Source organism: Somniosus microcephalus, chromosome 5, assembly GCF_052327205.1.
Source record: "Somniosus microcephalus isolate GS21.2 chromosome 5, FLI_Smic_1.0, whole genome shotgun sequence".
Taxonomy (NCBI): Eukaryota; Metazoa; Chordata; class Chondrichthyes; order Squaliformes; family Somniosidae; genus Somniosus; species Somniosus microcephalus.
The window spans coordinates 271,894,058-271,908,326 of record NC_140991.1 but is presented as its reverse complement, the minus strand read 5'-3'; the positions used below and the strand labels follow the sequence as shown (position 1 = coordinate 271,908,326).

General features: G+C 46.5%; 1 protein-coding gene across 6 annotated transcripts in view; it reads left to right on the top strand.

Moving 5' to 3' along the window:
- LOC147117722 (doublecortin domain-containing protein 2-like) overlaps nt 1-14,269 on the top strand; it is a 365,165-nt gene that overhangs the window by 173,344 nt on the left and 177,552 nt on the right. For all 6 annotated transcript variants that reach the window (XM_085988936.1, XM_085988938.1, XM_085988935.1 and 3 more), the window contains exon 7: nt 34-223. In XM_085988936.1, the coding sequence (XP_085845062.1) occupies nt 34-223 (190 nt within the window). The remainder of the gene's footprint in view (nt 1-33; nt 224-14,269) is intronic.

Here is a 14,269-nt window from a genome sequence, read left to right as displayed (position 1 = left end):
TGTGGATCTCACCGGGATTTATTGAATTAACAGGGAGATCGGCAAGTCCGTTCAACAGGGGCCGTAAGTGAAGTGTACCCGCTGACCTCACCACAGCCCCCAAAGAGGAAAGAAAAGAAGAAACAAGTTCCAGCTGGAGAAGAATCGGTGTTCTGTGCAAAACCTGTCAAAGTAAAGCACATCAAGAATGGTACTGGCAGCCCAAAGATTGTTCCTGAAAATGGTGAGTTATCTTTTATGTTCCCCGTTAAGTCGCGTGCCGAGTTTTACGCGCCGGTTGAAGAGTGGCTACTCTCTGAGGCTGCTCAAAAATTTAAGATGCGCTGCTGTCAATAAAATATTAATTTCTCGCCACATCTGGTTCCACTAAACAATTGGCTAAATTAGAAATTATTACAAGCCAATGCAGTCGCACTTATTGAAGCAATAATGTGTGTGTTTGGGGGAAATTGAAGATGGGACAGATAATGGGTCCCATCCTTCAATCAAGATTAACTATCCCCACTTAATGTATATCCCAGTAGGTTTTACGTATTTGATCACATAATCTCATTTTTTGAGGATTCTTTGCATTTTCTTTCCGAGTGGTTTCTTCTTTGCTTTGTTGGCGCCATTCATTCCATCTGTCTTTTGTATATGAAAATGTAGAATCAGTACAAAGGTTAAAGATGTTACACAAGCTCCAGAGGTTTAGGGGTGGGGGGCATGTGCCTGTTTTTCTTCCGGTCTCGCTTTCTCTGGTCTCCCTCTGCTCCACTATTGGTGGAAGAGCCTCACCCCATGTTGGTCCCACTCTCTGGAATTCCCTTCCTGCCTTTAAAAAAACAACTCTTCCACTAACACACAAGTCATCTTTTTTAACTCTCCCTCTCTCTATCTCAAAGACTTGGCATCCACTCTGGTTCTCCTCTATGAAGTACCTTTGGACATTTTTCTATTTGCAAGTTGTTGGTTTGCTTGTCAGCCTTTCCTACTTCCCTAACCCCCACTTGCTCTTCCCCGCTATAATGAAATGCAGACTTGAGTGGACATCAGTCAGATAGTCATTCATATCTTGAGTTTAAGTCTACTGCTGCAACTTCAATGAAGTTTCAGGCAGGACCAAGATATGTTTGTTAAAAAGACCGCTTGTAGCATTACTTGCTTTTGTAACAAGGCTGGAAGAGACTTGTGTCATTGTACAGTGAAAAGCATCCCATCAAATAAAGTATTTCTTCATACTCATAATGTCGCACTTTCATGAAAGATAGAAAGATCTTGCATTTCTATAGTGCTCTTCACGACCTCAGGACATCCCAAAGTGCTTTATAGCCAAATAAGTACTTTTGAAGTGTGGTTGCTGTTGTAATGTAGGGAAACGTGGCAACCAATTTGCACACAGCAAGATCCCACAAACACTGATCTTCTGTTTGTGATTTTTTTTAAAATTCATTGATGGGATGTGGGCGTCGCTGGCTAGGCCTGCATTTAGTGCCCATCCCTAATTGCCCTTGAGAAGATGGCAGTGAGCCGCCTTCTTGAACCGCTGCAGTCCATATGGTGTAGGTACACCCACAATGCTGTTAGGAAGTGAGTTCCAGGATTTTGGCCCAGCGACAGTGAAGGAACGGCGATACAGGTCCAAGTCAGGATGGTGTGTGGCTTGGAGGGGAACTTGTAGGTGGTGATGTTCCCATGCGTCTGCTGCCCTTGTCCTTCTAAGTGGTAGAGGTCGCGGGTTTGGAAGGTGCTGTTGAAGGAGCTTTGGCGAGTTGCTGCAGTGCATCTTGTAGATGGTACACACTGCAGCCACAGTGCGCCGGTGGTGGAGGGAGTGAATGTTGAACGTGGTGGATGGAGTGCCAATCAAGCGGGCTGCTTTATCCTGAATGGTGTCGAGCTTCTTGAGTGTTGTTGGAGCTGCACTCATCCAGGCAAGTGGAGAGTATTCCATCACACTCCTGATCTTGGTTGAGGGATAAATGTTGGTACTCCCCTGCAATTTAAAATAGTGCCATGGTGTGGCGGAGCCACCAAAGGACTCGGATCGTTTGTACATAATTCCTTTAACAACATGTTAGCTACAGTCTGAGTCTGTATCTTTATTTATGCTGTTTAACTGTATAGAGTGTGGTTGCTTTAACAGCGTGGCTAAAACGTGATGACGTCACACCGTTCATCACGTGATCCCCCACTGGCGGGAAAACATGATGACGTCATGACGTCGGCCACAGGACTGCGGGGGCAGTCCTCGTGGAGCCTCCAGAGAGAGCAGACCTACATTCGATGTTATCCTGCAGTTTCTTGTTAAAGCCTGTTTTTTCATTAAAGTTCGTTTTGTTTGATCGCCTGAGTAGAACTCAGTCTTTTAGTTAGGAACCCATGTTCCTACATTGGTGACCCCGACTTTTGTGAACGGTTTTCGCGGAAGATCTTCAGCATGGACACGAACGCCGTGACTCTGAAACTGCCACAGTTCTGGGAGCAACAACCAGCCGCGTGGTTTATCCAGGCTGAAGCCCAGTTCGCCATCAGGAACATTGTCGCGGATCAGACCCGTTATTACTACGTGGTCTCCGCCCTCGATAGCGCAACTGCCTCGCGGATCATCAGCCTCCTCGGTAGACCTCCTACTGACAGCAAGTATGATACGTTAAAGGCGCGGTTGCTACAGGTCTTCGGGCTCTCAAAGTCAGAACGTGCTCGCCGGCTCCTCTCTATGCCTGGCCTCGGTGACTCCAAACCGTCCGAGCTCATGAGCCAAATGCTCACGCTCTTGGGTGCCGAACCGGAATGCTTCCTCTTCCGGGAGCTATTCCTCTGCCAACTGCCGGAGCAGGTGCAGGCTGCCCCAGCCAGATCCGAGATTACAGACTGTGCTGAGCTTGCTGCTGAAGCAGATAAGATTTTCACAGTAACCCAGCAGTGCTGCGCGGCCACGAGGCACCCATCCCCCACAGACGCGGCTCCTGCTCCTCCTGCAGCGGGCTGGTGCTCCTACCACGCCCGTTTTGGTGCGAAAGCACGACGCTGCCGCTCTCCCTGCAGTTTTTCGCCCCCAAAAAAACCAAAGCTCCTGCAGCGTTCCTGGCGAAGGAGGACCGGGTCGGACCGGGTCTAACGGGCGCTCCGCGGCTGCGATGGCCATCGGATCTACGGGGAAACTTCTTTACATCACCGATTCCCTATCGGGTCGACGTTTCCTTTGTGACACCGGGGCGCAGTGTAGCATCCTACCTGCATCGAATCTCGATATGTAAGCTGGGAACCACGGTTTTTCCCTCGTGGCGGCTAATGGCGCAGCCATTCGAACTTTCCGAAAGCGGCGGGTCCAAGTCTGTTTCGGCGGTCAGCGCTTCCATTGGGAATTCGTCACAGCCACAGTCTCGCAGGCCATCCTAGGGGCGGATTTTCTGTGTGCCAACGGCCTCCTCGTCGATGTCCGGCACCGCCGGTTGATCAACGCGGCCACCTTCCACTCGATCCCGTGCCACCACGGTACCTCCGTGGCACGCTCTATCACCTGCGCTTTCCCTTCTCCGGACGACTTCACTCGGCTCCTCGGAGAGTTCCCGGAGCTGACAAGGCCCACTTTCTCCTCCTCTGCCACGAAGCATGGTGTTGAACATCATATCACCACTACTGGCTCCCCGGTTTATGCACGGGCTCGAAGGCTCGAACCCGGCAAGCTCGCGGCTGCGAAAGCGGAGTTCGACACGATAGAGCGGCTGGGAATTATTCGCCGGTCGAATAGTCCCTGGTCTTCGCCTCTCCACATTATTCCGAAACCGGGCGGCGGCTGGCGGCCATGCGGTGACTACCGATGCCTGAATGACGCCACTACTCCTGATCGGTACCCGATCCCGCATATTCAGGATTTCTCGGCCCATTTGTTGGGAAATTCTATCTTTTCTAAGGTCGACCTCGTCCGGGGGTATCACCAGGTTCCCGTGCACCCGCAAGATGTCCCGAAAACCGCAGTCATCACCCTTTTCGGCCTATTTGAGTTCCTGCGGATGCCGTTTGGCTTGAAGAACGCGGCACAGGCTTTCCAGCGCTTAATGGACTCCGTGCTCCGAGACCTAAACTTCATCTTTGTCTACCTTGACGACATTCTCATCGCCAGCGCTAGCAAGGAAGAGCACATCTGCCATCTGCGTACCCTCTTTACTCGCCTCAGCCAGCATGGTTTAATCATCAACCCGGCCAAGTGCCAGTTCGGCCTGCAGCGGATCGATTTCTTGGGACACCGCATAACATCAGACGGAGCCGTCCCCTTACTGACTAAGGTGGAAGCTGTTACCTCTTTCCCGCGCCCTCCAACCATCAAGGCCCTGCAAGAGTTCCTGGGGATGGTCAATTTCTATCACCGATTCGTCCCTAAGGTGGCTCAGCTAATGCAGCCTTTGTATGGGGCCCTCAAGGGCAAGTCCGGTAAGGATCTAATCAGCTGGACGGCTGAGATGGACCAGGCGTTCGTCAACACCAAGAGCGCTTTGGCCAATGCAACCATGCTGGCGCACCCACTTCCAGGTACCACCATCGCCCTTACCACAGACGCGTCAGACTACGCCATCGGCGCAGTGCAGGAGCAGTGGGTGAACGGCACGTGGCAACCACTGACGTTTTTCAGCCGTCAACTACGGAAAAATTAAAGAAAATACAGCACCTTCGATTGAGAGTTACTGGCCCTTTTCCTAGCCATTCACCATTTCCGGTTCTTATTAGCAGGACGTCCCTTCACGGCTTTTGTCGACCACAAGCCTCTAACGTTCGCCATGGCCAAGACCGCCGAACCGTGGTCCGCTTGTCAACAACGTCACCTGACGTTTATTTCTGAATTTACCACGGACATTCAACATGTGTCTGGTAAAGACAACCTGGTGGCAGATTGCCTCTCCTGCGCGACGGTCCATGCGGTTCACCTGGGGATTGACTACGCCCTCATGGCTGCGGATCAGGCCTCGGACACAGAGGTCCAATCATACAGAACCGTCCCCTCTAGTTTCCAAGCGACCGACGTCAGTTTCCAGGCCGCAGGCACCACGCTCCTTTGCGACGTCTCCATGGGCGTTCCCCGACCTATCGTGCCGGTCGCATGGCACTGGAAGGTTTTGACGCCATACACGGGTTGTCGCACCCTGGTATGAAGGCTTCACAACGGCTAATGTCGGCGAAGTTCGTCTGGAAGGGTATGCACCTTGATGTTTGTGACTGGGCCAACACCTGCGTGGTCTGCCAGAAGGCCAAGGTCCAGCGTCATGTTAAAGCTCCAGTGGCTACGTTCGCTGTTCCGGAGCATCGTTTTGACCACGTGCATGTGGACCTTGTGGGGCCACTTCCGCCTTCTCATGGTTATACGCATCTCCTCACCATGGTGGACCGCACCACTAGGTGGCCAGAGGCAATTCCTTTGGTTTCCACCACTTTGGCAGACATCACTAGAGCTTTCATCTCCTGTTGGGTTGCTCGTTTTGGGGTACCGGCGGACATCTCTTCCGATCGTGGGCCACAATTTTCCTCTGAGCTCTGGAACGCTGTAGCTCAGGGGCTCGGCACCAAACTTCATCGCACCACCGCCTATCATCCACAGGCAAACGGCCTTTGCGAGCGATTCCACAGGTCGCTTAAAGCCGCCCTACGGGCCAGTCTTCAAGGTGCAGGATGGGTGGACAGACTCCCATGGGTCCTTTTGGGTCTTCGTACGGCGCCCAAAGAAGACCTGCAATCATCCTCAGCCAAATTCGTTTATGGCCAACCGCTCCAAGTACCAGGGGATTTCCTCCCTTCTTCCACAGAGCCATGGTCCGCTTCCCAGCAACTCGTCAGCCACCAGGAAGTGGCCAGATGCTTCGCTCCAGTGCCTACATCAAATCACGGCTTACAGAGCTCTCACGTGCCAGCGGATCTGAAGAATGCCGAGTACGTATTTATCCGCCACGACGCTCACCGGGATCCGCTCAAGCCCCCTTACACTGGTCCTTTCCGCGTCATCGAATCAGGAGACAAATCCTTTTCGGTTGACATCGGAGGAAAGCCAGATCACATTTCGGTGGACCGGTTGAAGCCAGCTCACCTGGACCTGGACCGCCCAGTCGTCGTCGCTCAACCGCCGAAACGTGGCCGACCGCCTGCAGCCGCCGCGCCAGCTCAGCCACAACCGCCCGCCAGCTCGACCACCGTCCATCAGCTTCCTCTGCAGGGTTACCAAAGTCGCTTGGACAGACTGGTCAGGCCTCCTCGACGCCTCACTTTTGCTGTTAAAGACAATTCTGGGGGGGCGCATGTGGCGGAGCCACCAAAGGACTCGGATCGTTTGTACATAATTCCTTTAACAACATGTTAGCTACAGTCTGAGTCTGTATTTTTATTTATGCTGTTTAACTGTACAGAGTGTGGTTGCTTTAACAGCGCGGCTAAAACGTGATGACATCACGCCGTTCTTCATGTGATTCCCCCACTGGTGGGAAAACGTGATGACGTCATGACGTCAGCCACAGGACTGTGGGGGCAGTCCTCATGGAGCCTCCAGAGAGAGCAGACCTACATTCGATGTTATCCTGCAGTTTCTTGTTAAAGCCTGTTTGTTTCATTAAAGTTCGTTTTGTTTGATCGCCTGAGTAGAACTCAGTCTTTTAGTTAGGGACCCATGTTCCTACAATGGGATCTTTTATGTCCACCTAAGAGGGTAGATGGGGCCTTGGTTTAACGCCTCATCTGAAAACTAATTGAGGCCTTCGAAATAATGTGGATAGGCTTTTGCTAACTTATTCCAAAGGTTGACAGTTCTCTGTGGAAAGTAGTACTTCCTCGCATCCTAATCTAACTCTATGCTTTTGTAACTGTAACCGATGCCCCCTAATCCTCTTCTGCCATTGTAGCTCACGTAACCTTTAGAGATTCAGTTACTACAATATCTAGGTCTCTTTCCCATTCAACAGACTTTAGTTCAGAACCCTGCATGGTACACACCTGCTTGGCATTAGCCCGACCCACGTTCATAACCGTACATTTTATCTATATCAAATTACCTCTGCCATATGCAGGCCCATGCCCCCAATGTATCTCGAGCTGATTGTAGTCGTCTTTTCTCATCCAAGGTTATTGCACTTGCCCAAATCTTTGTATCATCCGCAGACTTGCAGATGTTTCTCCATCTCCTTCGTCCTGGTAATTAGTAAAGATTATGAACAGCAATGGTCCTAACACTGATCTCTGCAGGATTCCACTCGTAACCAGTTTCCATGCAGAACCACTACCATCTTCTGCCAATGAGAATGCAACCAATTGCTTATCCGATCGAAGGCTCTAATACTATCTTGTGAAGGGAGCGGTTAGGAGAATGTTTTTTGGTTTTTAAAACATGGGATGTTCCACCAGAAATAGTAGTGGGAGCAGAATCCATAACTAGGAGAAGGGTAAATATTTGAGAAAAATGTAAACTTATATGGGGAAAGGGCAGGGGAATGAGACTAAGTGGAGAGCACTTTCAGAGTGCTGGCACAGACATGATGGGCCGAATGGCTATCTTCTGTGCTTTAAAATTGTGATTCTAGCTCCTTTAAAAATGTAGTGTTAGGATTTTGTCTGCAGATGGCAGTGAAGAACTGTTTTATGTGTTGCAGACGATGGGACTGGGAATGTTACTTTGACGATGAACGACCGAGAGTTAAAATTTGTGGATTGACTTGAACATTTACCTTTCATTCCTTAACTGACTATTTAGCGCTTATTTTTTCTTTTAAAATCTGCTTCCAACACCATTTGTTACATTGACACTAGTACTTGAAGTGACCATGGTATTGCTGAATCCTGGCATCGCCAAGGTAGTGTCTGAGGCCAGGGAGTCTTTGCACTACTGCACACCTCTGACCTTGCAGTCCAGTTGCTTAAATGACCAGGGCAGATGGCAAGCACTGCGGGCACACTGCACCGCTGTTGCCTGAAAATGTGCTTTCAATCAAAAGCCAAGGCTGCGTGCGGTGTGGTACTGAAGTGAAAACAACTGGCGAGGTGAGTTTGAGTATCAGTGGGAGACCATTGTGACACTGCAAAGCTGACTCTGGAGTTGCTTTCATATTTGATTCTCTCCGTTGCGTGAATAAACCATCATAATTTTGCACGCTTCTCTCCAGCTGCTGAAATATGGGGGGTGAGTGGGGGAAAGAAACCTCTGATGGAATGCAGGTAAGGTAGGGTGGCAGAGAGAGCAGTAAAAAGTTAGATATGTTGTCGGGGCTCAATAGTTTAGTATAGCGATGTTATAAAAATCTTGGTGATGGTTGGGCGGGGGGTGGTGCGGTGGGTGGAGGGGGTTGGGAAGAAAACATTTAAAGCAGGACGCAGTTGAATAAGATGAAAGAGCTCCGTTCATAAATGGACAAAGGGAGCCTGCTAACTCGAGCAGTGAGGGCCTGACTGCCGACTGCTATGATCTGGATTTGTGCCTCAGGGTTGCCTGCACGTTTAGATAGATGCCATGTGAAAGCAAGGCCTTCTGTCTCTGGGGGGAGGGGAGGGTTGTGTGTCGTGGGACTGCTCAGATAATGGCTACCACTGGCTATAGTTGTGGGAGCTTCTGTGACATCTATTTGTATTGACTCTTCTAATTTGTTGAGATATTGCCATGGGAAACCTATTGTCTGCCAAAAGGGTTTGCATTTTCTTCATGGAAGGCAATAGTAGTTAGATGTTTTACTGCATTCAGTCTATTGAAAATGCTACATATACATAATTAATACATTTAAATGCACATTTTACTATAAATGTTTTAAAGGTGAACTCTAGCTTGAGTTTAAAAAATAAAAAAAAAATTGTTTGTTTGATCACAAACTGAATCCTCAGCTAAGTGTTTTGAACCATGAACTTCTGTGTTGAGGAGAAATCTGGCCTTGTCTTTTCATAGAATCATACAGCACAGACGGAGTCCATTTGTCCTGCCCTGTCTGTGCCGGCTCTCTGAAAGAGCTACCAATTAGTCCCACTTTCCTGCTCTTTCCCCATAGCCCTGCAAAGTTTTCCCTTTTAAGTATATATCCAATTCCTTCCACTTTTTAAAAAAAAAACAAGAAAGTGAGAATGAAACTAAAGGGGAGCTCCCTGCTTTATACTTGTACCTACTTTTCCTAAAATTATGAACAAATGAAACTAACTATACCCCCAGTTTGCAATATTGCTTTTTCACCCCTAGGGTGCAGCTACATCTGCTTTGCACAGTGAGTGAAGGTTCCCTCTGTGTGCTATTTATAGCAAAATTGTAAACTGGTTGATAAAGAATGTCATCAATTAATTTGATTTTACCAGAAGTACCCTCCTCCAAGCCATTAATAAACAGCCTTGGATCCAAATAAAACCATTGCAGAACTGCAGTTGCCTCCATAAAGAGATATGGCATTAGACCTACCCACATGCATAACACTCCATTTTATCTACATTAATTAAATGGCCTCTGCCATATGCAGGCCCATTCCTCATTGTTTCCAGATCTGATTATAGTTCATCATCGCCTCTGCTTTCTAGTGCCAAGTCTATTTTGAATCCAGCTGGCTTAATTTCCTGCTAATTCCACCAGATTTTCTTTTCTTTAAAAGCCTCAGATGTGGAATCCTTATTAAGATAGTCTTATGAAATATCTTGGGAAAATCTGATTACATTGTCAGTTTGTTGCCCTTGTTCATCATAGAATCATTACAGCACAGTAGGAGGCCATTCGGCCCATCGAGCCCGTGCCAACTCTCTACAAGAGCACGTCAGCGAGTCCCGCTCCCCGCCCTTTCCCCGTAGCCCAGCAATTTTTTTTCCATCAGGTCTGAAAGAATTCCAGTAGATTTGTGAGGCAGGATCTATTGTTTTTAAAATGTACTGACTACCATTTATGACTTTAATGCGCTTTAAATGAGCATTGATAGTGTCCTACAAAAAGCACTTTACCATTTTTCTCCCAACTGACAATTGTTAGCTGGCCTGTAATTCTTTGATTCATGCCTCATTTATTTTGTGAGCAGCAGGACTACATTCAGTACCCTGCAGCCATGTATTTATAGATTCTTAGGGAGCCGTTCCACCACAACTGTAGCATTGGTCTGAAGTGGTTAAAGTCAGAGTCCAAACTGACACTGGAACCAGATTCAGAACCTCCTCAGAATCCGTTCGCCCGATTTCCACTACCCATAATTAGCATTGGTCCAAATCACTTTGCGCCGATGCAACATTTGTAGCATAAAACACACCTTAAAAGTTAATAAGCAAAGCAACTTAAATTTCCTCACCCAATTACTTGAGATTCTAGGATGTATCGATTCGGTTCAGGTACCCTGCCAACACTTGAAGGCAGATTTGCGTTTTGATCACGGAGCTTCGTGCTCTGCAACCACATACCTGGGATCTGATCGTGGAGGTCAGTGGGCCATGCAGGTTTTTCCATTCAGGAATTTTCATGGAGAGAGGATCCTGCAGGGCCCTCAGGACCTTATGGACCACTGTGCCTGAATTCTTTATATACACTCCTAACGTGTGATGCTCTGTTTTTCAATACCTTGAATCAAAACGCATGATTTACTGATTTCTTCCTTGTGCTAGAGATTCCTAAGCCAGTTTCGACTTGGTCTGGAATTTTGCCACAGTATTCATATGTGAAGAATTTGACACATCAGACATTTCCTGATCATTCATAGTATTTCCACAAAATGTATACCCTGAAAAAAACTTAACATACTGGCTACTTCATAGAATCGTAGAATCTTGCAGCACAGAAGGCGGCTAATCATACCTGTGCTGGCTCTTTGAAAGAGCTATCCAATTAGTCCCACTCTCCTGCTCTTTCCCCATAGCCCTGCAAATTTTTCCTTTTCAAGTATATATCCAATTCCCTTTTGAAAGTTACTATTGAATCTGCTTCCACAACCCTTTCAGGCAGTGCATTCCAGATCATAACACGCTGCGTAAAAAAAAAAAAAAAAAATCTCCTCATCTTCCCTCTGGTTCTTTCCCCAATGATCTTAAATCTGTGTCCTCTGGTTACCAACCCTCCTGCTAGTGAGAACAGTTTCTCCTTATTTACTCTATCAAAACCCTTCATAATTTTGAACATATCTAAATTGCAGTTTCTAAGAATGCGGTTTTGTTAGCAGTAATGAGAGAAGATATCGGCCAGTCATCCGCATCTGCAATAATAATCACTCGACACTCCCCAAACAGCTAGGGAGCCAATTAGTTGGTATAAATATCAAAGGGTTGTTTGTCCAGCCATGGGGCATGGAATTTTCATAAAGAATATCTGAATGAGAAGTTAGAACATCTCATTTCAGTAGTCAGACACTGCAAGTGGACTGTGTAATAGAGAATCTTTTGTTGTGTTCTCCTCCTCTTCCCCAATCGTTCAGCCAACAGAGTAGATTTATGAACGGCTCTGAGGCCTCTGGAGATATTTTGGAATCTTCCTGTTTGTTAAAGCTGGCCAGCCCCAGGTTTGAAAAGGAGCAAAGCACTTACTCGCTGAGCTGGTAGTGCTGCTTTGGAATGGCACGCGACTTCCTCGTTGGTGTCCTTAATGTGTAAGATAATGGCTCTTTTGCTAATTTGTGGCATGGTAGGACATCATGGACAATATTCTGTTAGTCAAAAATTTCAGCCCCAAGATGATTATTGATATCTTTGTCCAGTCACTGTGGTCTTGGTCTTGTTCTTTTTCTCGTGGGGGATATCCAGACTTTTCATATGCCTCAAAATCTACTTTTTAAATCTATAATATTATTATTCATTATTAATTTAAAACATTAAATGTTGCTATGTTTTGAGTGAGCTGATTGGGTCATGGGAACTATTTGACTGTGAAATCCCACCTGCCATTGGCCCATGCAACTTGCTCATTGGTCCCTAACAAGCATGTGATAATATCCATGGTAACCGCCGCTCATTGGTTTGCGAGCATAGTGAATGGCCCAGGGCAACAATGTGATTGAAAGATTTCATCCGTCGTTGGTTTATATATTTCCAATAACTACATATTTCACTCCAATTCCTAATGCTACTTGCATTCGTATGAAAGCTGTTGATTTTTTTTTCAACATTTCTGCTCTTAATTTAGTTTTTTTTGCTGTACTTGCATTCCTCTCTACATTGAACAACAATATTTCCATAGCGCTTTGCTACACAAAAACAACCAGCTAGTGCTGAACTTTTAATTACTGCCGGCCCTCAAATTCATATCTAGGATGAGAAGGATGATGATGTACACTAGTGCAATGGGGGTCTCTTCCTGTCTGAGCCCTGTGTCCCTTTGCATCAGCCGAGTGCCTCACTCCTGGATTTGCAACCCACCATGCTACTGATGAAGACACGTATATTTTTAAGAAAGACAATAAAACATACATGGGTAACCATAGACCCATTAGTCTTTCATCAGTAACGGGCAAAATAACATCATTGGTCAGCTGGAGCAAATTGATGGATACTAAGTGGAGGACTCTGGGATTAGTGCTGTTGTCCCTACTCTTTGTGATCTATATAAATAAACTCGATTCAGAAACGCAAAGTAATTTCTTCAAATTTATAAATGATATCAAACTAGGGAGGACAGTGGAGCCTGATCAAGCAAGTGAGGAAGTGCAGAAGGACCGAGACCACATTTGCAAGTGGGTAGAAATTTAATGTAGTTGTAAGTGGAAGGTTTTTTTCACAAAATGACGGGGAATGCGTTTGTGTAATGAATGGTGTTGATCTAGTTAGGGGAAGAGGCTTTCTGAGTCTGAGGCCATTCTGGTCTGGTCAGGTTGCACCTTGAATATTGCATTCAGTTCTGGTCATCGAATCACAAGGGAAACATTCAAGCCCTGGAAGTAGTGCAGCAAAGGGTGTCGAGGCTGATCCCTTGCATTAGAGGACTGAGTTATGAGGAAAGACTGGTAAAAATAGTGGTCTTCAGCCTTGCAAGGAGGTGAATGAGAGGGAACTTTATGGTATGTAAGATGCTAAGTGGACCAGAAAAGGTTAATCCTGAGCATTGTTACAAATTGGCCAATGACTGCAGGACAAGAGGACATAGTAAAAGGTCAGGTTCAGATTCAGATCAAAATCAGTCTGGGTAAATTAAGGTGCCAATATGATTATTTAACTTGCTTTAAATAACAGATGATTTGGTTTGGCGGCCACTAGCCTTCGCAATACATTTTTTAATGTGATTATTTTTTAAAGGTGTGGCTTATGCGGTTGTGTAGTTGGTTTAATTTATTCTATTTAAGTCATTCAGAAAAAGAAACTTATTTGCAGCAGGTATATATACTCCAGTGTATAAAACAGCAATGCTTCCCCTTCCCACGAGTGCCCCCCATATAACTGCTGCACCAAAGGCTGGCAAGGCCAGTGCAGAAAGAATTTAAATGTATTCTGTAAAATTTGGCACAAAATAGAGGCCTCGCTGGTGCAAATAATTATGGAATTGGGAACATAACTCCTGTAGGTGGCTGGGGATTTGTAATGCTTAGATTTGCATGATGCTGTTATAAATTTACATGAAGTAAATGATGCACCATAGGAATGCTGAACTTCCCAAGGTAAGTGCAAATAAGCTTAAAGCTGTCAAAAGTGACTTCTCTTAATGATTAATGGGGAGCAGAGGTTTCAGTTGCCGACATGTGTAAGCATTTCTTCTGGATTTTGCAGGAATGCTTAATGTAACATTTTTTATCCCCTCCCTTAAATAAGTATTCATTCTTTGAGAGCCATTAGTGCAAAAGAACGGCCCGATCTGGAGGTATGGGGAGGGGGGAGGTGTGGAGTGTATGTGGTTGCAACAGACATCAGTATTCAGCACAGGGCATAGCTGCAAGAATAACATTCCGTGAACTGCTCCTCTATTATAAAGCTTAAGCAGCCAACATAATCTATAGACCAACCTATAGGTAGCACTATGGTAGCTGTACAAGGTGCTATTATAAAAGCTTGTTCTCTGTTCCTAAGTTCTGGTCATAACACTTCGATTTTGTATTGGCTGTTGTATCCAATGTGTCACGATGAACCAGGAATGCTCCCGATACCAAATACGAGGACCGTAAGTGAATGACTCCATAGAGATTAATGTAGAACAGAAGCCTTTCTGATCCTACATGCTGATCAGGAGGTGTGCGAGCCAAGAAATCATTATGGGCTGCATCGTGCTGTGTACCTAACTGTTGCTGTACTTCCCTATCCTGGATGCCACTTGATCAGCATCCAAGACCAGAAAGTTCACTGATATACGTTGCTTCCTCTGGAACTGATGTCAGCCGAGCAGTTCCTAGTCTATGTGGAACAA